The sequence below is a fragment of the Hemicordylus capensis genome, chromosome 12 (genome assembly GCF_027244095.1).
Source record: "Hemicordylus capensis ecotype Gifberg chromosome 12, rHemCap1.1.pri, whole genome shotgun sequence".
In the NCBI taxonomy this organism is placed as follows: domain Eukaryota; kingdom Metazoa; phylum Chordata; class Lepidosauria; order Squamata; family Cordylidae; genus Hemicordylus; species Hemicordylus capensis.
The window spans coordinates 24,025,872-24,053,519 of record NC_069668.1 but is presented as its reverse complement, the minus strand read 5'-3'; the positions used below and the strand labels follow the sequence as shown (position 1 = coordinate 24,053,519).

Genomic DNA, 27,648 nt, shown 5'->3' with positions numbered 1-27,648 from the left:
TTACTCTTCTCGCCCCCCCCCCACGCCCCTAGGTGCCAAGGCTGCTAGGCTCTATGCAGTCTTCCCTGGGACAGTCGGCAAGCCCCCTGGAGCACGCTGGGGTTGGCTTCGGAGGAAAGGGCTTGCAAAAAAGGAAAAGAAACGGGGGAAAAACGTTCTAGATGCACTCGCGCCTGCAAAGTCCCTTCTGAAGCTGCAACTTTGAAGGGAAGCCCGTTTGGCCAGTGTCGTCCTCCTCACCATCACACAGAACATTTGCAGGCATCTGCATTTAACCCCAAGCCGAGAACGAAATGGAACATCCAGTACCTGAGCGTTCCGCCGGTCCCGCTGGCCGTGAGGAGTCCGCCCACGCGCGCCGCGGCCGCCTTCCAGGGGCTTTGGGAGCCTTTGGGCCACCGGGCATCCGGGACAGGCTTTTTGTACACCCGCCTCACATGGTCTGATGCCCAGATAATCTGCCGCCAAAGAGCTCGTGAAGCCCCTTTTACGTCACTTTCTTTTCTCTGCTGCTTTCTTCTCTCTCTCTCTCCTTTTTTAAAAGTCAAGTCAAACTTTCTGCCCTCCCAACTTGCCTGCGAATGGAGGGAGCACGCTCATCCTCTGGGGAGAGCAGCAGGGAGGAAGAGGCGGGGGTGGGGCTGGAGGGTGCGAAGAACAAGGCGCCGAGGGAGCCGGAGGAGAGCGCCTTTGCTTGCAGCTATAAATGGCAGCAGGAGGGGAGGGAAGGGGAGGGGGAGGCGGCCGGGTGGTGGGGGGCAGGCAGGAGCAGCAGCAGGAGGAGAGCGCAGGTCTGAGTACCTGCCGAGTAGGCAGAAGGGCCCCGTTGGCGCTGGGAGAGCCTGCAGAGCCGCTGCCAGCCCGAGCAGGCGGTCCTGAGCTCACTGGAGGAAGGGCCTGACTCAGGAGGAAGCAGCTGCCTTTGCAAAAAGGGGGGGGGGGCAGTGCCAGACTGTTGCGGACACTCAGAGGTGCACCTAGGTCATTTTGGAGCCTGGACATAAAGGCCTTCGGAGGCCCCTTCCTCCCCTGCAAATTACAAGAACAACAAATATTTATATACTAGCCCAGTGTTTCTCAAACTTTTTGGAGTCAAGGACCGCTAAATTCTTCGTGCAGAGTTTCAAGGACCGCTACATTCTTCATGCGCAGTTTCCCGGACCAGCGGTTAGTAAAGGGGTTTCAAGTCTGTCTATCTATCTATCTGTCTGTCTGTCTGTCTATCAGACTTCTATACTGCCCAAAACTTGCATCTCTGGGCAGTTTAGAATGAAAATAATATAAGCATTAAAATAATTAAATTTGGAATCTTTTGCAAACATGGAATATTAGGGGTTCTTAACCTTGGGTCCCTCAGTTAAACTCCCATAACCCCCAACAACAATGGCAACAATGGTACACAGAAGTCCACCGACGTCTGGGTACCCCAGGTTGAGAACCCCTGAATCTAAAAGCCTGGGTGAACAAATTTGTCTCCAGTATGTCTGGAGTGGAGGTGCTTGTGATTACTCAATGGAGAGGGGATGTTGGGCCATTAGAAAAATTCAAAAGCTACATGGGGCCAATGAAAACAACATACAAGCAAGCCCCACTGATGCAAGAGGGAAACAGCGTTCCCTCTCAAGGCGCCTCGACCACAACAGGCAGCTGGGTTTCAATCAACCAACCTTTGGCTGCAAACAATGAGCATGCAAGAACCAGCAGCCCTTCAAGTGGCGCCCACTGCCATACTTTTTCCTCCATGCCCCCGCATCGCATACAGTTTGAAGCTGTAAAGATAGGGAATAAGATAGCTGTAGGAAGATCTCAGCAGCACGTGGAGGCAAGGCACAAGAAGGGTCCCATGCCTCCGTGATACTCTTCCTCTTCCGTGCCATGTGCAAAATTGAGGAAGTGAGTGCCTTGATTTCAGTGGGGGGCGGGGTTGACTCCCAGTCAGGGACCGGCACTCAACCCTTCGGGGACCGGCAGCGGTCCAGGGACCGGTGGTTGAGAAACACTGTACTAGCCGACCAGCACAGAGCATCTGTGCGTTCTTTGGGGCCGGCAGTTACATCTCCCCCCACCCAAACACACACACATCTTCTGCCCCAGTCTCTGTTTCTGGGCCCAGCTGCGTCTCCTCCCCACCATCACTGCTTCCCTCCCCCACTGTCTTTCCCTCCTGCCCCTTGCCCCCACAGTCCGGTTGGGCCCGCCACCGCCTCTGTCCTCCACGGCCAGGGCTGCCGCTGTCTTTGGCCTCCACAGCTGGGTCAGGCCGGGCCTGCTGCTGCCGCCAGCCTCCGCGTTTGGGGCCTCCATGGCCCCGCGGGGCCCGCTGCCTCCTCCTCTGTCCTCCACCACTGAGACGCGCCTCAGCCAATCAGGTGTGTCCCTCCGCTCCACTGCCCAGCCAATCAGCTGGGTTGCCGGGACGCATCCCCACAGAGGCTGAGGCACGTCTATGAAAATTAAATATATGGATACCGCTTTTCTAAATGTTTCCAAAGCGGTTTACACAGAGAAATAACAAACAAAAAGGCAAATAAGATGGAATTAAGCATATTTATGCTCCACTGGGCAACCAAACCACCTGGGACAGACTGAAGAGGATTTAGGGGACCCCAGGGGCTGTGGAGGCCTTGGACTTCGGCCCCAAAGTCCAGGGGTAAGGGCGCCTCTGCAGCTGTTTGGCAGAAGGTTGCAGGAGGACAGAGGACCCAGTTAGAGAAAGGAGGGAAGGGATTAGATAGAGGCGATGGGAAAGGTCCTGAGGGGCCCTGTAGGCAGCTGCTTCATAGGTCACTGTGCAATATCTTGTGTTCAAACGTATCTAACACACCGCGGCAGGAAAGAGAAGGCAGGAGCCTTGGTGGACAAGAGTGTCCCAGAAATTTTACTTTTCTTATTCATTAACTCCCTTCCACTCAGAGTGGCAGAGCCACTGCTTTGCACACTTGCACGCAGAAGGTTCCTGGCAGCATCTTTGGGTGTGTGTGCGTGCTGGGCAATAGCTCACCTGAAACCTTGGGAAGATGCTGCCAGTCTGTGTAGACAATACTGGGCTAGATGGACCAGTGGTCTGACTCCGTAGGTGGCAGCGTCATCAGAAGGTGAGGAGTGAGCATAATCACATGCAGCCGAATCCAATGCATATTTGCTCAGAAGTTTGTTTAACCGGGCTCCCTCCCAAGAACGTCTGCATGGGGTCACAGCCTTAAGCGTTGTTATCAAGTTCCCAACAGACATTTCTCCCAGAGTTGGCTTGGCTACATCTAATCAGCGCAACACTTCCTCCCTTTTCAGCCCAAACACCCCAAAGAAAAAGCAACACATATCCTGCTCCCACCCCACACCCAGATCCCCTCCCCCTTCGTGATAAGCCGTTTGATGAGAGGCCCGCACAGACCCTTTGCTCACACCAGAGGCAGCCCCCCCTCGCATCCTCTGCAAAACTGCAGGGGCGGTTTTTGGGGCGGAGAGCAAGGCACAGAGCTCTGCTCCAGTGTCACCCCTTGAATCAGGGCCACCCTCCAGGTCAGCACTGGGGCAGCATGCCAAGGTGGCTGACACATGGCGTGTTCTGCAAAGATTAATAGGATGATGATACAAAGCAAAGCGGAAAGAGAGAAGAAAATGCAGAAGAGGAAATAGCGCCATGTTTGTATGAATATTGTTTTCCTGGGAAAGATGGGGCTGTAGCTTAGTGGAAGAACATCTGCCTTTGCATGCTGAAGCCCCCAGGTTCAATCCCTGGCAGCATCTCCAGGTCGGGCTGGGAAAGACCCCTGCCTGAAACCACAGAGAGACTGCTGCCAGTCAGTGTAGACAATTCTGAGTGAGATTAACCAAGGGTCTGACTCAGGGGACAGCAGCTTCTTGTGTTTCCTGTATTTAAGCTAGAAGGAAGAAGGCAGAGGCAGTCTGCAGAGATTTCAGCAAGAGCAGAAAACCTGAGAGTTGAACTAACATTGACCATCTTTTTCTCCCCCACAAGGAGAGGCAGGGCGTTGCTGCCACCTGAAGGTACCTGGTGGTACTGCTGGGCTTCCAGAACAGGGCGATAGGTGGGCAGGGCGGCAGATCTGGGGGGGGGGGCAGGTGAGAGGGGCCCCCCGCAGTGCTTCCTAGCTGGAGGTTGCATGAATCCAGCCCAGAAAATACATTGCTGTGGTTCTACAAAGCAGAGCGGAGGCAGTTTCCCAGCAGTGGGGTCGGGAAGGATTAGGATTAAAGGGAGGGTCGGCTTGGCTGTTGCTAGAACAGCTCTGAGTTTCCTAGAGCAAGGAGATCTCAGGTCCCTCGAGAGTCACCAAATCCAGCTTACTAGGAAACATTTCTGGAAGTTGGTCAAAGAGGCTTAGGAGTGGAGAGGTGGGCAGATGAGGGGGTCACGTGCCCAAGTTTAATTATTTGTTGTTGTTTTAACCGGAGGCCAGGATCCCAAGAACAAGGGAGGAGGGTTGGACTGTTTCTTAATACACGCCCCCTCAACACACACACACACACTTCCTCATTGTGCATGAAAGGCCTCTTTGAAACAGGAGCGAATATTCAAAAGAAGTTTGTGATAAGGCACAGAGGAAAGTCAAGAAGCCCCAACATGCACATCCAAGCCTCTAAAAAAGCCTCCTGGCTGTATTTTTGAAATGCAGGCCCTTTAAATAGCTACTTGGAAGGAACAGAGGAAGCAGCCTTATACCGAGTCTGACCCTTGGTCCACGTAGCTCAAGATTGTCTACTCTGACTGGCAGCAGCTCTCCAGGGCTTCAGGCAAGAGTTCCCCCCAGCCCCTCCCTGGAGATTCTGCCTGGGACCTTCTGCATGCAAGCAGATGCTCTTGCACAGAGCTATGGTCCTGTCTCATAAGAGGTAGCTGCCTTATGCCAAGTCAGATTATTGATCCTTCTAGCTCAGTTTTGTCTACACTGACTGGCAGCAGCCCTCCAAAGTTTCAGGTAGGAGTCATTCCCAGCCCTATCTGGAGATGCTAGCAGGGATTCAACCTAGGAATGGTGGGGGTCTTGCAGCAAAACACTCACATCTAGTCACCCATACAAATGTAAACCAGGGCATACTCTGCATAGGAAGGGGACAATTAATGTAGTGTGGAAGTAACTTGCTCAGGGAGAAAGAGACTGCTGGTTCGAATCCCCGCTGGTATGTTTCCCAGACTATGGGAAACACTGATATCGGGCAGCAGCGATATAGGAAGATGCTGAAAGGCATCATCTTATACTGCGCAGGAGGTGGCCATGGTCAGCCCCTCCTGTATTTTACCAAAGACAGCCACAGGGCTCTGTGGGCACCAGGAGTCGACACCGACTCGACGGCACAACTTTACCTTTACTGCAAGACCAAATATTTCACCAGGCACTTTTTACCCAGTCTTCTCTTTGAAACTTGGATGCCAGAAACAAGTTTGGGAGGAAACAGCAAGGAAAGGCCATATTGTCTTCTGGTCCTGCTTCCCAAGGGCACACTGCTGACCCCTGGGGAACCAGGGGGATGGAGTTTTGTCTGCACCAGAAAGACCATTTATATATTTTCATCAGGATGAGAAACCATGCCTAGCAAGCCAATGTGCGGTTCTCCTCTTGCTGACTTCTATGCCCGATACTCAATTTGGTACTTGCAAATTGAAACTTAAATGGGTACTTGCTTCTCTGTGTCTGCAACCCCGCCCCGCCCCCCGGGGTTTTGGAACATGCTCCCTGTCAAAATAAAAGCACCTCCCTCTCTGTTTGCTTTTAGGAAGACCCTCAAGACTCACCTGTTCTCACAGGCTTTTAACAGAAATTCATTTAAACTGTTTTTCACTCATGAGATTGTTTCAGCTTTTCTGTGGAAGTGTTTTGTTCTCACAGTTTTATATTTGTTGTTTTAAATTCTTCCTGGAGATACACATATCAGGTGGTATATAAATATGATAAACAAATTAATGAATTATGGGAACAAACCACCCTCCTGAACAGCTAAGCGTTGGGCACAAATATGGGTGGGTAACGAAAATCCTTATTCTGTTCTCCAATTGATCCAAGCGGCATCCTGCCCCACATTTATTCTTGCCAACAAATGAAGCAACCGGCCAAGATCCAGAACCAGGCTCTGAGGAAAGAACTCCCAATAGGCCGCTGGATGTAAACTTAGCTGCTTTGCACAGTCCTTGTTTCCTGGGGCTGTTTATTCTCAGGCCCTTCTCCACCCCACCGCCTTTAATCTGACAATCTCTCGGAGATCGTTTGGAGCCACATGTGGATCCAACACGGGGTCCCTGACCTTAAAGCTCCCTTGCAAACTAATCTACACAATTGAAGAGTCCCTCAGCAAAGCTGACCACGCATGCCAACTGACCACGCATGCCAACGGCACCATTGTGGGGAGAGCAGGGCAAGGATAAAGCAGCATTCCCATGCTGTTTGCACCAACATCCTTGCCCACTACCTAGACAAATTCTTAACTCACCATAAGTGAATAGGCAAGGGGGCCCCCAGATATTAGCCGGGAGCAAGGTGACTGTCTGTATCAGTTGTGTTTGTCAGCCGTAATAAATCCATTCATTGATTCAGCCGAGTTGAGATGTTTTAGCACTAGCCACGTGCAGCGCTTCATTTTTCCACCCTGTAGGAATGAGGGGCCAACAGCCTTCCCTGCCACAGTGATCCCCAGATGTGGCTGACTACAACTCCCATCACCCCCATGGCCTTTGGCTGGGGATGATGGGAGCTGTACTCAACATCTGGGAATCCCTGTGAAGGCTAGTGGCCACCTTCCACTTACGCGAGAGAAACGTACAAGCCGTTTGGGGGAATAAACACCGAGGCCGAGATGGATGACATTTACTCGCATTCCGTCCGAGCGGAATCCTCCCCACCCAATGTTTTCTGTGTAGACTTAATCAGGAAGAGATAATGCAGGAGACAATGGGCTCAGAGTCCTCCAAGCTAAACACAATTATCCACAATCCTCCGAAGTGTACGCCTGCCAATCTCTCTTTCTCCCCACCCGGCAGACTCTGCGGTCACGGAGTGTTGGCAGGGACTCGGCTCGCGCAATTTGGTCTGTTTCATAAACTGAGGCTGTAACTCACTTTGACAGCTACAGCCTCTTTAACTCAACATCATCTAGGTAATAAGCATGTGCAAAATAAAGATCACGTGTGGAAGGTGCAGGAAGCAAAGGGCCCCTGTGCGTTCCAAGCGACCTCATGCCCCGAGATGGCTCTTTTGCTCACCTTGGGTCAGAGGCATGTGTTGTCTTTGAATATTTAGGTATAAAGTTAAACATTAGATGGGGCTGAAATCTCAGAACACAGAGTGCTCTGACTGGAAGGGGCTTTCCAGGGTCTCAGGCAGAGAGCGGTCCTGCTGAGACCCTCTGAATTGGAGATTATTGTTTAGAGCAGGGATTCTCAATGTTGGGTCCCCAGATGTTATTGGAATTCAACTCCCATCACTCCCAACCAAAGGCCACTGGGGCTAGGGACTATGGGAGTTGAAGTCCAAAAACATCTGGGGACCCAACATTGAGAATCCCTGTTTTGGAGCAGCATCATGTACATGATGCTTGGTGGGGGTGGGGGACAGATCCCCACTAGGACCACGTCAGGCATCGGACTTGGAACTTCTGATCATTCGCCCATCAGTCCCCTTCTTTCTCACTTGCTCGCAAACTTCCCTGCTGGTCATGTCAACACAGGACACAAGAGTTCATTCAGCAAGGTGTTTTTATTTAAACGCTTCATAGCACCATCTAGTTGTGAGCGGCGTTCAAATAAAATGCAGTCGTTTCCTCTTTAAAAAAAAAAAAAAAAAAGCCCATTTCGCTTGGGAGCCTACGGTCCTGAATTCAGCTTGAGAAGCTGTGCCATTGTTCTGCCGAGATCCCCGGGGGAGGGGAGAGATTGCACGGGCTTTAAATTCTGGCGTACCACATTTCCAGGCAGAGCATTCTGATTGCACCATCGTAGGCAAAGACAGGTAGATGGAAGCTCATGGAAAGGAAACAGACCACATCCTCAGATTCCCCCTCACTCCACAGAGAAGCCCCTCAAGCAGTTGACAGCCACCACCAAAGAGTAATTCTGCTCAATGGGGTGGTCTTTGTGGGACAGAAATAAAGCACAAAATCCTGTTGTTCAACCCACCCCATGCCTGCCTTTTCTACACAAAGTTTGCTCAAAAGAATCACTTCGGAAGGGGTTTAAAAACATCGAGTGCATTGGTAAAAGAATGTAAAAAGGGTTTTAAAAAGAAGAATCCTATGACACTGGAAAGCACACGTCAACCTAAGGCTTCAGAGCAGCCCCATCAATGGAGAAGCACAATTTCCAAGAAAGATCCACAGCATACCATTTTGGAATCCTGGCAACCCCTCAAGCCGTGAGCCCGGCCATGGGGCTGCGTTGGCTGCAGCTCCCGGCCTCCGGAGGCCCTGCCACACTGGCTGCAGGGCGGGCCGGAAGGAAATGGCCTCCAACTCCCCCCAGGCAGTTCACTTGGCCAGAGCGCCCATGGGGTCCCAGGCCGGCAGGACGATCGGGTCTTGCTGCATCACTGCCAGGACGTCCTCCGGCACGTGCTTCTTGTCCACCACCACTTCGTAGACGTACTCCGAGAACCAGTCGTCCGTCATGAGGAGGTAACCTGGAGAGAACCGTGAGCGAGAGCCATACATTCAGTGACCTGCCCTGTTTTTCACGTGGGAGCCACTTGGGCAAAACACCTTCGACGGGAGCCATTTCCCACTGTGCTGTCCTCTGCACAGCACTGACTTTTCTCAGTGCTGGGAGGGCCCTTTAAAAGAGACAAAGCCCTCTCTCAAGAGCTCGAGCGGGAAGTGCGGGGAAAGGTTCCATTCCCAGCACCCTGTGCACACCTTCCAAGATGGACGAGGGTCTCGAGAGGGCTCCGTTTCCCTTAAAGGAGCCCCCCCCCGCCGGGCAAAGCGCAGCACGGCATGGTGGGAACGGTCACCTCCGGCTGATGCCAGAGGGACTGCGTAAAGCAGGCATTCCCAACCTGTGGTCCTCCAGAAGTTGTGGAACTACAACTCCCATCATTCATTCATTCATTCATTCGTTTTCTATACCGCCCTTCCAAAAAATGGCTCAGGGTGGTTGATTCATTGTGGCTAGGTGATGATGGGAGTTGGAGTTCCGCAACTTCTGGAGGACCACAGGATGGGGACCAATCAACAAGGAGGTCTTCCAAGACGGAGCCCAGAAAGAGTAAAAGGTAAAAGCAAGAAACACAGAGGAAGGGCGCCTTTTCCTTCCCAACTCCCGTTTTGCTCATATTCGAACTTTGTTTCATTGACCCAACATGTCAACTGATTCACTGGCCACGATTTCTCTTAACTGGGTGATCAGCCTCAAAAAACTGGAACCTCTCGAGGAGCTAGGCCATGCTTCCCTCAAAGTGGTGTGTGTGTTTCTGGACACGGAACCCAGCACTCCCAGAAAACCAGTTTACAATGAAAAAGGCTGTGGACATTCCTGAGCATCTGAGAGGCACCCTTCAAGTTTTCCGTCTACATCTCCTCTGCAACATGACTGCCCTGAATCCAAAAAGAGAGGCATATCCATCCCAGCAGAGGCCAACGTGCTGTCTGCCTGAATGGCAGGTCAGACATTCCAGCCCCCTCGAGGACCGCGCCTTCCCTTCCACACACGGGATGAACCGGGAGACCCGGAGAGAGACGGCTGGGCGTTGGGAACCTACTGGGAGTGGTGGAGACAATGACAGGCGGGCAAGAAGGGCCAATGCTGCTTCCATCACCCAGACCATCGCTGCCCCCAGCAAGCCCCCAATCTAATCTTGACTTTGTTGTTTCAGGCCACACTATCCGCCCTCTTCAGGGTTGAAGTTGGGCTTGTTGCTTTAATCCCTCCACGCCCAGCCAGGATGCGCTGCCAAGTCTAACATCCTCATGCTTCACCTCTTCCTTAAACAAGGGGCTTGCCAGACAGCCGCTCTGCTTTCCCAGTGCGCACACAAGCGCCACGCCTGGCAAGAGGCTGGCCGGCCGGCCCCGAAGTAGACTGGGCTGCCAAGGGACCTGAACGGCCAGGCCTGGGGCAATGACAAGGCTGGGCGTGTCAGGGGTGGGGGTTGCCCGAGAGGATGCTGGGAGGAGAGCTAGTCAGGTCGCGAGAACCAATCATCCCCTCTGCCCAGCAGGGTCTGCCTTGGTTTGTGAGTGTCGGAAGATATTGTCCTTGGGATGGGGCCGTAGTTCAGCAGGAGAACCCCTGCTTGGCACGCAGAAGGTCCCAGGCTCACTCTCTGGTGCCATCTCCAGGTAGGCTGGGAGAGACTCCTGCCTAGAACCCTGGAGGGCCACTGCCGGGCAGGGTCAACAATCCTGAGAATGGCTCTGACTCGGTATAAGGAAGCTTTCTCTGTCCCTGGAATGGTGCAGTGCTAAAATAGATGGAGCCACTCATGACTGCAGGTGGTGCTGGTGTGTGTGTGTGTGTGGGGGGGGCCTACATTTTAGGGGAGGGGAGCTGGTCTCGTGAGAGCAAGCATCCATTTGCTAAGCTGGGTCGACACTTGGATGGGGGACAAAGTGCGACTGCCGTAAGGTATTGGGGCCATCGCTCTGGGGGAAGGCTTTGCTATGCAGAAGGTCCCAGGCTCAATCCCTGAAAGGGTGGGGAGAGACTCCTGCCTGGAACCCGGGAGATGCCGCTGCCAGACTGTGTAGACAATTCTGAGCTAGATGGACCCAGGGTCTGACCTGAACACAAGAACAGCCCTGCTGGATCAGGCCCAAGGAGGCCCGTCTAGTCACACTGTGGCCCACCAGTTGCCTCTGAGAAACCCACAGGCAAGAGGTCTGTGCATGCCCTCTCTCCTGCTGTTGATCCCCTGCAACTGGGATTCAGAGGCATTCTGCCTCTGGGGCTGCAGGTGGCCTATAGCCCTCCGACTAGTAGCTGCTGACTGGAGTAGTAGAGCATCTGCTTTGAATGCAGAAGGTCCCAGGTTCTGCTGCTGGGCACCTTGGGCAGTTGCCACAAGCCGCCCTTGTGGCAGAGACGGGAACATCACCCCTGCCGGGCACCGGACTGTTGGGGTGCAGGCTCTGGGGTGGCCATGACAGAGTTTGCTGTCTGAGCCAGCAACGTAACTGGGACCCGTTCTAAGGGCCATCCAGGCTGAAGGGCAGCGTGGGCCCCCCAGTGGCATGGGCCGCCTTGGGGGCAGAGAGTCAGTCCTCTGACCCAGCTCCCATGAATGAAAAGCCCCGAACAGCCAGAGGCTAATCGGCCGGAGGAATCTGCCGAGCCTGGTTGCCCGCGAGCAAGCTGGAGAAGGTAAACTCTGAGGAATGCCTGTAATCTGGCGCGCTTTCACTGTGTTATTTTTAAAACCCTGGAAGCCTGAAGTGCTCCATCCACACTCCTCCTCTGTGGGTTTTTTTTTTTAAACACTGCTGGAGCAACTCTGGGTTTGAGCAGGCTCATAAAACGGATGGGTTCGCAGAGGGCTAAAAATAGCAGAGGGCCGGCCTCGAGGTGGCTGGGGAGAGAGGGGGGCCCTGCACTCATTCATGCCGTCCTGCACGCATGTGCTTCTAAGAAAGTGCCTGCCAGAAGACAAGTCTCAATGGGAGATTCTAGCCCCGTGGAGGCGTCACACAAGACCAGAGATTTCAGATGTCCCCAGGAATTATGTGGCCGCTCCCCAAAAATCTGAGACCATCTGGGTGGGGTGGGGTGGGAGCTTTTCCTCCACCTTCGAGCAGTGCTGGGTGCACAAGGCAGGTTGTCCGCTTCTGTCCTATTCAGATCACAGCTTGGACATGAGCCTAGGGACGTCTGAAATCTACAGTTCTGTGTTGCGTCTAAATGGGGCTGGAATCCCCCGTTGACAGAGACCCTGCACAGGGCCCAGAGCCTGCCCGCCCCGCCAGCTGTTGGTCATGAGAACAAGCCTCCCATCTCTGATGGAGTGGTGTCCATAGGCCCCGGAAGCTCATATGTATACTCTGGAGGAAAATGGCAGGATACCCCTGAGTGCCAAGGTTGGGTCTCTCCAAAGCTCAATCGAGAGGCGGCACCTTTACCTTTATTCCCGCGGTCTTCTCCCCAGGAGTTCTCCACACGCCACTTTTCAAAGCAACCTTCCTGATCCCCCTAGGAAAGGCAAGCAGAGGCATCCTGAGCACACGCCAAGAAGCCACCAGCAACTTCCCAGATTAGTTCCCCTTTGCGCGTGGATTGGCTAACTGGTTGCCTGGAAACTGGAGACCCCTCCCCTTTGGCTCCACCACATGCTCAGGCCCGCTCGCGCCTTCACACCCGCAAACCCGCCCAGGCTGAGATCGGGTCACTCCGAGCAGGGCAGTATCACTGGCAGAATGCACACGGCCTCCACGTTGCTTGGTGAAGCTGCTTTTTTAGGGGGGCCAGGTCTGTAGAATGTGTCGCCTGCCTTTCTTCCAGGGGAAGCGATAGCTCAGAGAGGAGACGGGGGTAGGCATCAAGCAGCCCCCAGGTGACCCCCAAGATCAAGCCAGCTATAGCCAGCCAATGCCTTACATGCTGCGTAGCTGTCTTTTGGACAGTGCATGCAGAAAAAGGGCTCCCCCAACAGGGATTCCCAATGCTGTTGACAACAACTCCCAGCATTCCTGGCTGCAATGGCCAGGGATGATGGGATTTGTCCTCCGCAGGAGGGCAAAGCTGTGTGCCCCTGTGGTGCAATGGAGTGGACCCACAGCCTTGCTATCTGCTAGACATTCCATTGGGTCTAAACCCCAGAAGGCTAATTTTGGATCACACGGTGCACGAGGGTATTAAAGCACTTGCTCTACAATCCTTTTCTGGGCAATTCACATGCAGCTTTAAAAAAAAAAAAAAATTTTGCAGCCACAGCCCAAGCTGCTCTCAGGCCCAAACCAGGGAAGGGATCTCCGAAGGGTCCACTTGCAAAGCTCTTAAAACGGGACCAGACGTTTCGCTTGGTCTGAACGTTGGCAAGGATTAAAAGGGACCTTTTGGGGAAAAGAAAGTAAGATTGCAGCTGTACTCAGGAGCTGCTTGCACAAGAGGTCTTTAAAAATAACAGCAACCCACTCACATAATACCTGCCTTTTGCCCAAAGGAGCTTTTAGCGCGAGTTGCAAATCGGTCAGGGTTTATGAAGAGTACAGAGGCATTACGGGGTTTGATCTTGCCTTCTGCCTCAGCCAAGCTTAATTCTTTGCATTTTTTCCAACTTGCTGGGTTGTTGTTTTTTAAAGCCAGAAAATAAAAACTTAACTCTTTCCCCCACCTACGTTGCTCACATTTTGAAAAAGCTGAAATTTCCACATAGTCTAGTACATCATACGGGTTCACTAGCAAGAAATTGGTCACCCCCCAAAAATCCAAACTTCTAAATGCCTGGAAAACCGATCACCAGCAAGGGTCACTGTGGGGCAAGGCAGGGGTTTGTCACCTGGAGACCCAAGCTGGGGGGTCCCTGGTGTGGCAGACTGTGTGGGCCAGGGCTGCTGGGTCCAGATCTCCCCTCTGCCACGAAGCTGTCATCACAGAATTGTTGAGAGGTTAAGATTGGGGGGCGGGGTGCCCTGAGCCCCTGGCAGGAAGGGTGCAGGGCAGGTATCCTGATAACATAAGAATACGGCTTCTTTTAACCCAGCATCATTGGGAAAGGATGCACCAGTGTTAACGTGTCTCTTTGGGGTGATCCCTTGGCTGTGAGCAATCCCAGCATGAGCCCTTCGCCACAGATGGGGCAGGCAAGCTGTTCCCCCCAGAAGCTGACCTTCTCCGTGAAGGCAGTAAGGACCATGGCATGGGTCATCATGGAGTCCCCAAAGATCAGCCGCTCCTCCTTGTTCATATTCTTGACCGACACTCCAAATACCAGCTTGTGATTAAAGCTACAAATGGAGAAAAGACAAAAATGCAGAATTGCTCGATTCTGGCCAGGCAAAAGATGCGACGCGTCGGTTTGCAGGTACCAACTCCCTTGGAAATTGTAGTAAGGAAAAATATATTAGATGGTATACATGAATAGCCCTTTGCAATTGCACGGGATTCAGTATACAGGCTGATACCAGGACCTGCGGATCCTGGCTCTCTAAAAGCCTGGAGAAGATCTGACACACTGGTGGAAGTCAGGTTAACGTAGAATGCACTACAGATCCCAAAGGCAACCTACAGGATTAGAGTTCAGTTAAACCCTTGCTGTCTGGGCAGAGGGGCCCCTTTCTGAGTGGAGGCTCCCTTCTGCTTAGCACGGGGAGAGCAACTGGCCCTCTCCGGCCCCAGCACAGCACCCCACCCCAAGAAACCCTCCTGTGGCACATCGTTTGGGACCGGGGAGACCCGAGTTCAAATCTCCATTCAGCCACGAGACTTGCTGGGTGACTCTGGGCCAGCCACTTCTCTCTCAGCCTAACCTACTTCACAGGGTTGTTGTGAGGAGAAACTTTATGTACACTGCTCTGGGCTCCTTGGAGGAAGGGCAGAATATAAATGTGAAAATTAAAAAACAAAAATACATAACTGAACAGAAAAGGCTCTCATACTGACAGGCGAAGGGGGTTGTCTTAAATTCAGAGTCCCTTTCAGATGAACAGAGGCATAACCCTTTTATTTATTTATAGTGATGCAAATCGCTTTGGTAACTCTTGTTGGGAAACGGTATATAAATACTTGTTTTCATATTCAACCTCTACTTTGTAAGGGGGTCGTCTTAAACTTGGGCATAGTCTTCTAGTCGGATAAATACGGGTAGTTTGTTACAACAGCCTTTCCTAGCACAATGGAGCCTCCATCTCTCCAACACTTACATGTTCATGTCATTGATGCCTAGCTTGCTGTTGAAGTGCTTCCCAACGTCACAGCCGAACCACACTGCCTAGGAAGAGCGGAAAAGAGAGCGAGAGACGGCCAGTCAGTCTCAGGGCTCTCTCTCCAAGCAAGAGAAGGAGACGGAGATGGAGACGCCCCCTGCAGCAGAGGAGGGCCCGCCAGACAGACCTCTCCGTCCCGGATGGAACACGCCGCCATCTTCTTCAGCAGCTCGATGGGCTGGTTGTTATACAGCGTCTTCCGTCCCCCCAGCATGTTGCTCAGGTACTCCACGGTGTAGAGCCGGCTGTACTGGTTCTGTGGCCGAGGGTCGTTGACCAGGCAGACCTGCCAGGACACAAGAAGTGAAGCCAGATTGCTGGATATTGCAGAAAGACAGAGGGAAACTCGGGAAGGGAGGGCAGCTAGCTTAACCAAGTCACCACCCAAGCACCACATTCTTTGTGGCTGCCCCCAATCCCCTCTCTTCCCTGGGCCTTCTGGGAGATGGGAGGAAATGGGGGGAGCCCTCTCCTCCTGCTCAGGGGCCCCGATCCCCAGAAGGCTCAGTCATGCCTCGCCCGCCCAATGCTTGATACAGGCGCGAAGCAAGTGGCCCAGCGGCCCAGGGCCAAAAGTTCCCTGGGGGGGCCGCACCACCCAACCCACGCCCCCTCCAATTGCAAGCTCCCCCCACCCCGATTTGTTTTTTTGGGGGTTATTCACCCCACTGCAGCCCCGCCGCTCATAATGCCCATAATCTTCACCGCTGGAGGGAGCAGGCCACCCTCCCACAGGCTTCTCCCCCGCACTCGTGGTTCTCTCGGGCCTGTGCACCTACACACTCTGATTATGGATAGCACCGTGTGTCATGACGTCAGGAGTGGGAGGGAGAAGCCCACCCCAGCCCCAACAGGGGATGGCCTGCTCCCTGCCCCCCGGCGGTGAAGATTATGGGCAATATGAGTGGCAGGGCTGCAGTGGGACAGCAGCGGGCACCAGTGGGGGCCCTTGTTAGCCCCCCTGACCAGTCCGGGTCCAGGGACATTTGCACCCCCTTGTGCAATAGGTGCTACGCCCCTGGCTTAATACACGCTCTTCTCTCTTTCTTTTTACAGCCCTGAGCAAAGGTCACCATTTTATCCAAATGCCTGGCCCCACTTGATGCAAGCTGGGCAGGACTGCGGGACTCAAGTGCCCCTGTCCTTTCCGAATAACCCCAACGAGGGCCGCATAGCCAACAAGAAAGGGAGAGGAGAGCGACCGAGGCTGAGGAGATGTCAGAAGGCCTTTTCGGCACGGAGAGGCTGGAACCAGTGGGTCGGTTTAGTCCAGAGGAAAGAAGATGAAGGTAAGGCATGCCGGCTTTCCAAGTGTGTGAAAAGTTGCACGTCCCCCCCTGCATCAGCCAACCTTGCTTTCCAAGTCAAAGATGGGCTTGACGTGTTCCTTGTAGAATTCCTGCGGGGAGACAGGCCCGATCTTGTGGTAGTTCTTCTCCTTGTCGTAGTATTCCCAGGAGAAGGTCTCCGGCGGGCTTCCTAGGCAGATGGTGACTATTCTGAACACCTGGAGAGAAAGAGGGACAGAGTTGAAGGACACCGGAACATCCACTCTGCAAAGGGATGGGATGCTGGCTCTTTCTTGCAAACATTCCCACACGAGAAAAACGACACCAAGGCACAAGGACTGTGGAACAGTGGGCTCCCCTTGGCTGGAAGTTTCCACGCAGAGGCAGCTGGGTGCCAGTAGGGGAAACACAGTGGGGGGGGGGAAGAGCACCCTTCCCCGCCCTTAAAGGTATTCCCCTCCCCCTGCCGGTTCCATGCACATCCCAGACCTAGGTAGGAAGAGAAGGGAGTGATCTATGGGAGCCGGGCAGGGTGGCTTTTCCCTCCCACCTCCTCTCTCACACACGCTTACCCCCCACTTCCCGTACCTCGGTTTCTGCTAGCACACAGCCGAGAACCGGGACTGCCTATAACCCAATCACAAGTTTTCAGTCACAAGTGCCACCTGCTTCCTCCATCCGTGGACAACAACAACAAGCCGAAGGAGCTCCCGGGGTCCACAAAAGGACCCAGAGGTCTCCTGCCTGCCATTTCCGCACTGTTTTTGGGAGGTGGCAAGGGCTTCTTGCTGCACAGAAAGGCCGGAGAGGGGTTTAATGACCGACGACCAGGGCCTCTTTCATGGTCTCGCTGGCGGCAGCAGTCTTCAGGAGCTCCTGGCTCCTGCGAGAGCAGCCAAGCCAGGAAGGGCGGCTGGCACCTGCCGACAGAAAGGCGCCGAGATGTTATCTGCACCCTGAAAGGCACCGAGATGTTACCTGCACCCTGCCTCCCCCAAAGTGGCCCACGCATTGCTGGGGAAAACGACACACCTTGCCCTATGCACATAGTCCTCTTCCCATCCAGAGGAACATTTTAATTTAGATATAAGCCTCTAATGCACTTAATTGATATAAATTCTTATTGAATACAAGCAAGCATTTTGCAGCTGGGGATGAGCTGGGAATACAAAAGGCCCGATACTGTGGAGTAGCTATGATGGTGGACTGTCAGCAGTTCAAATCTCAGGAACGTAGCAAGCTGCCTTATAAGGACTCCGGCCCTTGGTCCATCTAGCTCAGTGCCGTCTACACTGACTAGAAGCAGCTCTCCACAGTTTCAGGCAGGCGTCTCTCTCAGCCGTACCCCGAGATGCTGCCAGGGGTTGAACCAAACAGATGCTCTAGGACCACGTCAAGGTGTAGCGCTCTTCAGGATGCAGAAACCATCCCAGCCAGCCACTAGAAGTCCCTTTCTGTGTCCTCGCAGGACATTACTCCATGGGAGTTTCTTATGTTTGGTGGAACACAGGCAGCTTGCCTCCTACTGAGTCAAACCCTTGATCCATCTAGCTCAGTCTTGTCTGCACAGACTGGCAGTGGCTTCTCCAAGGTTGCAGGCAGGCAGGAGTCTTTCCCATTTCAGATTTCAAATCAAATCATTTCAAGATTTCAATAAATGGGGAGAGGAAGACCCAGAGGCTGCCTTGAGTACATTAAAAATCAGAAATATACGCGAGTGGAGTTTAAGAACTCCTGTTGCCCCTTCCTTGTATTATATCTCACCATAACAATAGCAAGACAAACATCCACCTTTTTTTTTTTTGCTGGAACAAAGACGTGCTCCTTTGTCAAAGAGGCCTGTTCCATGGTTCTGAACCACAATCAGTTCATCAAGCCAGGTGGAAGTTGACCTGAGATACGATGGTTCCTCAGGATCTGGGCCGAAACCCAAAGAGGGGGTCTGGGGAGGCAGAAGTGACTGAGCACCCAACTCCATATCCAGAACTCCACATACCAAGAGGTGCCTTTTCAAGTGGCCATTTCTCTTGTTTTCAGCAGGGGGAGAGCAACGGGCCCTACCCAGCCCCAACACAGCCCCAACACAGCATCCCTCCAGAGGCAGTTGCTGGTTTTTGCTTTGTGGTTCTTTTTAGATCGCAAACCCCTTGTGGACAAGGCACCATCCTATTTATTGTTTATTTGTCTATGCAAACCACGTTTGTTGAAAAGCAGTATATCCAAGTTTATAGTCACGGCCCTAAGGGAGCTTTGAAGCAAAAAGGACACTGAATCTACATTGTTCTTGGCTGCACTCTAGCATAGAAATCCGCCACTCATTCTTGGCCAGCACAATGACAAGCTTGCTGGAAATATGACCCAAGACCACAGCATTTCGGTAAGGAAAGCGAAGAAGCACAGCCAATAAAGATACACCTGCAATGGATCTCTGTGACGGCGAAGTGGCTTCTGGCTGAAGGCACCTCTGAAGAGCAGAACCCGATTCACGAGTCTAGTCAGTGCTGTGCAGAAGCCCCAAAGCCTGTGCAAAATTGGAACATACGTGTCCTCTTGCCACTGGCAAGTGGTAGGCATGCTAAGCCTGTCAGCCCAGATTCAGCCTCCACTCCAAACCAATGACAATCTGGTGTCAGCGAGGAACAGAGTGTGCACGAGGCAAGGACACGGCTTGTCATTGTTTGCAGGGCCTTGGCAGGGGAAGAACTTGCCAGCACTCCTGCATGGCAGCAACCCACCGCCTTCAACAGGGAATGCTCACGTATGGGAGAGCTGGTCTTGTGGGAGCAAGCCGGGATGGTCCCCTTTGCTAAGCAGAGTCCATCCTGGTTTGCATTTGAATGGGAGTCTTGATGTGTGAGCACTGGAAGATATTCCCCTTCAGGGGATAATGGAGCCACTCTGGGAAGAGCATCTAGGTCCCAAGTTCCCTCCCTGGCAGCAGCATCTCCAAGATATGGCTGGGAGAGGCTCCAGCCTGCAACCTTGGAGAAGCTGTTGCCAGCCTGGGTAGACAATCCTGAGTGAGACGGACCAAGGATCTGACTCAGTATATGGCACCTGCCTAGCTTCCGATGTATGCACCAAGCAAGAGCTATTTCCCAAAGCCAGGCAGTCTGCTCCCTTGATCTGCCCGCTTCTCACTAGCAACGGCACTGCTCCTGCTCCTGCTCCCCTCTTCCACCACATGTAGATCCAGACTTCCCAGCATCGGGACACCCAGAGGGCAGTGGACTCTCAGCCTCCCCGGCCACAGCTGGGGACCTTGGGGGGCGGTTGGGACAGCTCACCTCTTCGATCATGGTGTCCAGCGCTGTGCCGATCTCTTCCTTGTTGCATCCCGTCTCCACCATATTTCTCAACCGGACACAATATTCGCGCATCTGTTTCCAAAGCAAAGAGGAGCCGTTTGCCAAAGCGAGAGAGAGTGAGAGAGAGGGTGATTTTAAGAGTCCTGGGCCGGCCAAACACCCTCCTTGGGTGTGGGACGCATTATGCTTTCCACAGATTAGGCGGAGCATGTCTGACTTATGCATTTCCACCTGCATGTTGCTCATTGCCAGCAATGGCTGGCGCCCGCTGCAAAATGGATAACGCGTGAGAGGCTAAGAAAAATTAAAGTTGGGCCGTCGAATCGGTGTCGACTTCTGGCGCCCACAAAGCCCTGTGGTTGTCTTTGGTAGAATCCAGGAGGGGTTGACCATCAAATGCCATCTCCTGCACAGTCTGAGATGATACCTTTCAGCATCTTTCTATATTGCTGCTGCCCGATATAGGAGTTGCCCATAGTCTGGGAAACAGACCAGTGGGGATTTAGACCAACAACCTCCTCTCTAGGCAGGTTGCTTCCCCACTGCGCCATTAGGTGGCAGGAGGCTTAGAAGGGCGGCTCTGAATCCTAGGAGAGCCCATCACTCTCGCCCGTAGGATGGTGAAGCGCCCCGAGGAGCCAGCCAAGCCCAACGGTTTCAACAGGCCGGCAAATCCCCAGGCAGCACCTGGCCGCCTAGGCTGGGCCGCTGTGCAGGGAGCCCGCGGCAAATGCCTTCTTCCAGGCGGGCAATGTGGTGCATCAGGATTTGTGGGCAAGACTTCACCTCACCCCAGCCCCAAGTTACCTTATGGTTCAGAATGTCATTCATCCGCCTGGAGGCCTCTGTGGTGTGCGACTCTGGGAAAAGCTTCTTGGGCACAAGCCCGTATTTTTCTAGGGGGTGAGGGAGAAGGGAGTCACTGCCCAGAACCAGCAGCCAGAAGTCAGACGGCTCTGCCCTTCTGCAAGCTCAGGCAGTAAAACGCTGCACGTTAAAGCAGAGAGCTCCTAGGGAGGATCAAGCCGCTTTTCGGCGCCTCTTTCCTGTTTCTGTCCCATCTCGAGGAGTCACAACACCCCAGTGGCAGAGCCCCCAATCGGCATGGGCAAGGAGAGGAGAGCTGGTCTTGGGCTGGCAAGCACGAACAGTCCCCTTGGCTAAGCAGGGCCCACCGTGGTTTGCATTTGGAGGGGAGCACTGTGAGTTATTCCCCTCAGAGGGATGAGATCATAGCTCAGTGGAAGGGCATCTACATGCTTGCCTGCAGACGGTTCCAAGTGCCCTCCCTGGCAGCATCTCCAAGATCGGGCTGGGAGAGACTCCTGCCTGCAACCTTGGAGAAGCCGCTGCCAGTCTGGGTAGACAATCCTGAGCTAGATGCACCAAGAGTCTGACTTGGTAGAAGGCAGCTTCCTATGTTCCAAGTTCAATCCCAGCACCTCTCAGTTGAAAAAGGCTCAGAGAGCAAGGCTGGGAGAGACCCGAGACAATACTGGGTTAGACGGACAAATAGTCCGACAGCTTAACATGCTCATACCATACATTTTAAAAATGAGACACAAGCAGATTGAAGGTCCTGTGGGGATCTCATCTGCAAGACAGCCTTGCTGGGTTTCGGACGTTTCAAGACAGTGCGGAGTAGTGGTTAGGGTGTTGGGGAAGCTTGGGTTCAGATCCCCACTCAGCCACCAAGCGGAGCTAATACTTTTTCAGCAAAGACTCCTTTCCAGCCCAGACACCCACAGAGCTCCTGAAGGCGGCCCAGATCCCTCTTCTTCTACGGCCTTTGCTGCTTTGCCTTTGGCTGAGCTGGCAACGGTTCCCCAAGGGCCTCCTTACTGGAGAGAAACACAATCTGCTTTGTGCAACTCTGCAACTGAACAGACTGGAAACAAGGATCCCAAGGCAAGAGGGTTCCCCGGAGGGGCTGCAGATTACAGGAGCTAATGTGTGTTGCTCTCAGGGTGTCTGATGCCTGTCCAGCAGGAGTGCTGAGGAACTGTCAAGCCCAGGCAAGACACAAATTCAGCTTTTGGCTAGCGTGGCTAAAAGCCAGTGACAGATCTGGCCTCTGTGAATTAACCCATCCCTTGAAGGTCTTGGCCATGATAGCATCCTGTGGCAATGAGTTCCAGGGGGTTCCATGCAGGGCTGCACACCTGCCACAGTTCCACTGACATGGCGGAAGCCAGCTGCTATCCTTAGCAGAATTTGGTGACCCTGGTGGAGAATTTTTTGTTTCCTTTCAAGCAGCGGACAAAACGGCTTGGACGTGCTGCAGAAAAAGGACTTCATCCATCCCTATAACAAGGATACCCAGACATTGCTGGCTACAAATCCCGTCATTCCAAATTCAACGCAGCTGGGGAAGATGGGAGTTGTAGTCAACCGCATCTGGGAATTCCTGTTCCAGGGAACACGGCATCCATCCATCTGCCTTTCCTGCCCATCAAGTCAAATTTGTGTCGATGGACAGTAAACCCGTCACTTCTCCCGCCTGCACCTTTTGACCCCGGGGCGTTAACAAGTCAACCCTGGGGGATGTGTTGCCGACCGGCTTGCTCAGTTGGCCCTCAAAGCTCAGTGACCGGCAAGGGTTCATCTCTCCTCAGCCTTTCCGCTGCTGCTACCCACCGGCTGCTATCACCCTCGCCCCAACCCGCTTCTCCCGCCTCGGCTGAGCAGTCACCAGGGCTCAAGCCTCCAGAGGCCCCTCGGCTCCTCGCCCGGGCATCCCGGCCCTGGCTTCCCTCACCAATTATGTTGACAAGCATGTCCCACTGCCCGCCATCATTGCAGGGGTTGGCCAGCAGGAACTGCAGGAGCCTCCCCTCCACGGGCTCCTTCTTCTGAGCCGTCTCCACAAAGGCATGCAAGAAATAGTAGCAGCGCTCCACCTGGAAGGAAGCAGAGGAGGAGGAAGTCGGAGGACCACAGCAGCACCTCGTAGCCTGCCAGCGTCCCCCAAGGCTCAAGACCGGGGAGACCCAAGTTCAAATCCCCACCCGGCCAGGAAACTCACTGGGTGATTCTGGGCCAGTCACTTCTCTCTCAGCCTACCCTACCTCACAGGGTTGTTGGGCTCCATGGAGGAAGAGCAGGATATATATGTCGAAAAATAAAATAAAAAACGCCCGGCAGCACCCTGTTCTTCCAGGAGTAACCCTGTTCGTGCCAGTCTCACTTAGACTGGGGATGAGGCTACAACTCAGTGTTCGAACATCTGCTCTGCATGCAGAAAGTTCCAGGTTCAATCCCTGGCTGCATAGCCAGGGAGAGCTGGGAGAGACTCCTGCCTGGAATTTTGGAGAGCTGCTGCCAGTCAGTGTAGACAGTCCTGAGGCAGATGGGCCAAGGCTCTGACTCAGAAGACAGCAGCTTCCTGTGCCGCACTTCCCATAATACAGTCATAGAAATCTTGGGGCCCCAGATGTTGTTGGACTACAACTCCCACCATGCCCAGACACAATGGCCCTGTCCTCATTAAGCGGCTGGATTGCTGAAGAGTCCCCGGGTTCTGGTTGCTCTCGGCACAAGCCTCTGTTGCACCCCTGCAGGCAAGTCAAGTAGCCAGCCTGCCCTGCCTGCCGGCCGGATTTGCCTAAATCAAAATCTTGAGGAGGAAGAAGCTTCCCCACCGAGTGTGTGTACCTTGTCCCAGAAGAAGAGGTACGACTGGCTGAACTCAAACTCCTCAATGTTGAACTTTTTCATGAAGGGAAGGCGGATCACGTTCAGGCAGGAGAAGATCCAGCACCGCCCTGAGGGGGAGAGCAAGAGGCAGAAAACTGACATCACACCCAGGATCCCCAGAGCAACCCTGAAGCCAAGCGCTCTACTCCAAAGCCCTTCTGATCAAGTGGCTTCCACTTTGAACACAAGCCCAGGGAAGTTACCAGCCCTAGGGAAAGTCCTTTAGCTCAGCCGGTTTAGAGGTTGGGATATTGTGGCACCACTGACCTGGAAGGGGGAAAGCAAAGAGGAAGAGGAGAGGAGAGCAGGTCTGGTGGTAGCAAGCATGACTTGTCCCCTTAGGTAAGCAGGGTCCATCCTGGCTGCATATGAATGGGAGATGTGATGTGTGAGCTCTGGAAGATAATTCCCCTCAGGGGATGGAGCCGCTCTGGGAAGAGCATCTAGGTTCCAAGTCCCCTCCTGGCAGCATCTCCAAGATAGGGCTGAGAGAGATCCCTGCCTGCAACCTTGGAGAAGCCGCTGCCAGTCTGCGAAGACAATACTGAGCTAGATAGACCAAGGGTCTGACTCAGTATATGGCAGCTTCCTATGTTCCAACATCTCCCATCCCATTCACAAGCCTTTCTGCACCCGGACCTCTCCGAGGCGAGCTTAACAGCCACCTCAATGGTAACTTCAGCCAAAGTCCAGGCTCTCATTCTAGACTGCTGCTTTCTCCGTGCTAAAAACCTGCGAATGAGAGTCGGGCTGTAGAACCCGCTTACCCACTTGAACAGGGCATCACCTTCAAGAGTCAGGCCCCAAGGGCTGACTTCCTGCTCTTCTCATAGTACAGACTTCCAAAACTTCCATGGAGTATTTTTCTCCCCTGCAGCTTTTTTTGGTTTTGGTTTTAAACCATGCCTGCAAATATCTTTAGGCAGAGCGACAATTCTCTGTTGGAAAAGGATCACAAGGCCATGGCTAGTGGAAACATGTTAGTCAAGAGCTGTGCCTAACCCTCCAGCGGGAAGCGTGTTTGCAATGCATCCTTTTGGGGGTCCCCAAACCAATCTCTTTTAGCCATGAAGAAATTGGTTTGGGGACCCCCAAAAGGAGGAAATCCCCATTACCTGAGCTCTTCTGGTTGGTGACCGGCTTGCCCTCGGCAGGGATCGCATGCTGGAAGACCTGGAGCGTGTCCTGCACCACCTCCCGCTGGAGGCACACCTCCAGAGGATCAGCACAAGTGGCCACATTTTGGGCCAGTACGTATCGGGGATCCTCTCTCAGTGTTTTGGCAAACACACTGGATCTTTTCAGGCACAACCCTGCAAAGCAAAAGAGCCCCGGTGATCCAGGGAAGCCTCCCAAGTCTGTGTTGTTAGCCCCAGATGTCTCGAGGCTGTCTGTGGCTGCTCTCAGGTGGAAAAGGGCCCTCTGCGTGTGCTCAGAGACACTTGTGTTGCTTTAAGTGCAGAATTTGGCATTCAAACGGATGCTGGGGCCCTTTAATGCTAAATAATACTTGCCCCTAAAGTAACATTGTGTGCGCTCCCCTGATCTTATTTATTTATTTAATCATATTTTTATACCGCCTGATATGTACATCTCTAGGCGGTGTTTTTGAAAGAGTTGATACCAAAATACGCCTTCTCCTAAATCTAACTCTGGGCGCTTCCCAGATTAGAACCTGCAACAGGGTCGCAACGAATCTCTGAAGTGTGCTTCCACACTTCCTGTCTCGTGACACCGCAGTCCCTACGCATACAGCAGAGTGCTATTCGGATTTCCAGGGCCTTGTTTCAAATTTAATCGCTGCAATATAGTGCTGTAACGGTGTATATTCGGTATTAAAAAGTTGCTGTTTTTTACGTTTCGGATGCGATTTTCCTGAACAGAAGCATTTTGCTGCTGTTGAGTGACTAATCTGGAAAGCGCCCTGCTCACCTCCCACATATTATATCTTCGACCCATGCACACACAACTAACCCCAGCCCACAAGCGCTGTAAAGTTTAAACACCTGTATATTATACAAAGTGGTTTGACAGCATTTAGACCGCTTAGAAAATAAGCAGGTATGTCATTTCCCAACAGCATCATAAGTCTGCCGCCTTAGTTTGCCATCCTTTTTTTTTTTTTGTGGCCAGCAGACCTGCAGCAGGCAACCCACAAAAACAGTGTCTGACGTGGACAGAAAATCTGAATTGGGCCCGGGTTCAAATCTGCAGCCTTGTAAGATTGTGAGGAGAGCTGGTCTTGTGGTAGCAACCATGACTTGTCCCCATAGCTAAGCAGGGTCTGCCCTGGTTGCATCTGAATGGGAGACTTGATGTGTGAGCACTGCAAGATATTCCCCTCAGAGGATGGAGCCACTCTGGGAAGAGCGTCTGAGGTTTCAAGTTCCCTCCCCGGCAGCATCTCCAGGATAGGGCTGATGAGAGAGATTCCTGCCTGCAACCTTGGAGAAGCCGCTGCCAGTCTGTGAAGACAACGCTGAGCTAGACAGACCAAGGGTCTGACTCAGTATATGGCAGCTTCCTCTGTTCCTATGTTAAGATTGTTAGGAAGATAAATCGGAAGACTGGGGAGGACCGCTCTCCGCTTCTTAGAAAGACCCTGAGGATCATTTCTACAGCCCCAGCGACAGAAAAAATGCTTTGCTTAGAGCCAGAGGGTCTCAAGCGTGGCACTGTCCCCAGATACAGCTGACCAACTCCCATCATCACAAGAGCAATGGGAAGAAGAGCAAATGGGGTATTTAGAGGGGGTGTTAAAGAAGTGGAGGATGTCGGGGTGGTGGTGGGAAAAAATGAAACCTCCTGCATTTCTGCACAGGTGGGGTGGGGGGATGATGGGACCTGTAGTCCAACCACCTCTGGGGACGACAAACCTGGGTTGAGCCCCTGGTCTATAAATGCTAGAAATAAATCAAATCAGCCCCAGCACCGAATTATCCTTCAACGTGTTACAACCTCAAGGCTGCTATGTGGTGGTGGGGCATGCACTCTGCACATGCCCAGAGGCACGCTTCTCTGCCCCCAGCTCCCAGGGCAGAGCGGGGTCTAAGGCGGAGGGCTGGGGCTCAGCCCCACATACTGCATTGGAGTGCCCCCCATTATATCCCCCCGCTCCCCAGCCCCTAGCAACCGCCCGTCTCCATGGCGACAGGGCCGCGCCCAGCCGCTCCCCACAGGCCACAACCCGCCTTTCGCCGTCCCCATGGCAACGCGCGCCCCCTCCTCCTCCACCTGGGTCGCTCATGGTGGGTCCTTCGGCCACGGCAGCGACAGAGCCGGGCGCCAGCACCGGAAGCGGCTCTTATAGCCTCGGATGCTGGAAGTCCTCCGCCACCACGGCCAGCCGAGCGGGACAAACTAGTTCACGCCTGTGGCCCTTCGCCTTCTCTCCTTCCCCTCGCGTCTCGGGCTTTTCCTGGAAGGGAGGGGCTTCTTATTAAGCCGCCGCGCCGCGGATGGGCTCAGCCGCGAAAGGCAGCGAGCGAGCTGCGTTGTGTCTCTCAACGCCTTTCCTTTTCCTCCCCACGCTCCCCTGTGCCAAGCGCCGGGGAACTGAGAAATAACAGGACGAGAGTTCCTCTGATTATCTGCAGAGTGCCCCTCTGGGGGAAGAGGGCTTCTTCCCTTCCCTGGCTGCAGCCTTGGGCTCCGGCGCCGCCTCTCTGGGTGGGAATTACACACTGGGGGCCCTGCAGTTAATACGCAACCGCTTCTTAATGTCCTATTAAAAGTAATGGCCCTGGATTATCTGCAACCTTTACATGCCTCTGCAAAATTATATCCACCCCTCCAGCATCCTCCTTCCCGAATAATGGCAGGAAGTCTCCCTCCACTTCAATTAAGGCTAATTTAATTCAAATCTCTTTCTATATGCCTATAAGGGTTGGCCCTGGCAGCTCTTGACTGAAGCTAGTCCTGGTTTCTCACAACACCCCGCCACTGGAATTTGATGGAGGCAGATTCCTGGAAATCCCAGGCCAGTCTAGAAGGGCTGGCAATACTAGTAATGCCAGTGCGTGGGTAGGAGCTGGTGATGATGTGTTGTTATTCATGTTCTTAATTTTGATTCTGATGAGCTGGAAATGGCTGTAGGCTCACACTCCCTTCTGAGCAAGTTGCAGCCACAAAGATCCACCTGCAATTGTGCACTTGGGTTGGTTCTAGACCGAGGTGCCATTCTGCCTAGACAAAGGGTTCCCACCCAATCTTGGATCGCCAGATGACATGGGACGATAACTCACAGGGGCATAGGAAGCTGCCTTATAGCGAGCGAGTCTGACCCTTGGTCAACTGAGCACAGTATTGTCTTCACTGACTGGCAGCAGTTCTCCAGATTCACACACAAGTAAAGGAATTATCTGCTTTATGCAGTGCAGCCCACCCAAACACTCTCATGTTCCCAACTTCCCTTTAACACACATGTGGCCTTTGGAAGGTCAGAAGCTCCTTATCAGACCCTTGATTCTTGATTCAAGGTCCTTGGTTCAAAATAC

General features: G+C 53.2%; 3 protein-coding genes across 5 annotated transcripts in view; 1 reads left to right on the top strand and 2 right to left on the bottom strand.

Annotated features, from left to right (window-relative positions):
- LOC128336227 (sodium-dependent serotonin transporter-like) overlaps positions 1-570 on the bottom strand; it is a 32,923-nt gene extending 32,353 nt beyond the window's left edge. The window contains exon 1 of the mRNA XM_053275570.1: positions 310-570. The gene's annotated coding sequence lies outside the window, so the exon portion shown is untranslated. The remainder of the gene's footprint in view (positions 1-309) is intronic.
- A 7,120-nt stretch (positions 571-7,690) lies between these two features.
- Positions 7,691-26,674, bottom strand: LOC128335963 (bleomycin hydrolase-like). 3 transcript variants are annotated; one of them, XM_053274950.1, is made up of 12 exons: positions 26,344-26,674; positions 24,268-24,465; positions 23,111-23,220; positions 22,215-22,356; positions 20,264-20,352; positions 19,436-19,528; positions 16,211-16,366; positions 14,987-15,145; positions 14,797-14,864; positions 13,764-13,881; positions 12,058-12,127; positions 7,691-8,627 (listed from the first exon to the last, which is right to left on the bottom strand). In XM_053274950.1, the coding sequence occupies exons 1-12, from the start codon at positions 26,357-26,359 to the stop codon at positions 8,476-8,478; spliced, it is 1,371 nt and encodes a 456-aa protein (XP_053130925.1). In that variant the 5' UTR covers positions 26,360-26,674; the 3' UTR covers positions 7,691-8,475. The 3 variants fall into 3 exon arrangements, with proteins under 3 accessions (XP_053130925.1, XP_053130926.1, XP_053130927.1); XM_053274951.1 differs by having other exon boundaries at positions 26,387-26,673; XM_053274952.1 differs by lacking the exon at positions 26,344-26,674 and adding an exon at positions 26,111-26,263.
- Positions 15,959-27,648, top strand: part of LOC128335965 (RCC1-like G exchanging factor-like protein) — a 77,437-nt gene continuing 65,747 nt past the window's right edge. Inside the window, exon 1 of the mRNA XM_053274956.1 lies at positions 15,959-16,148. Within this exon, the coding sequence (XP_053130931.1) occupies positions 16,143-16,148 (6 nt within the window). The 5' untranslated portion in view covers positions 15,959-16,142. The remainder of the gene's footprint in view (positions 16,149-27,648) is intronic.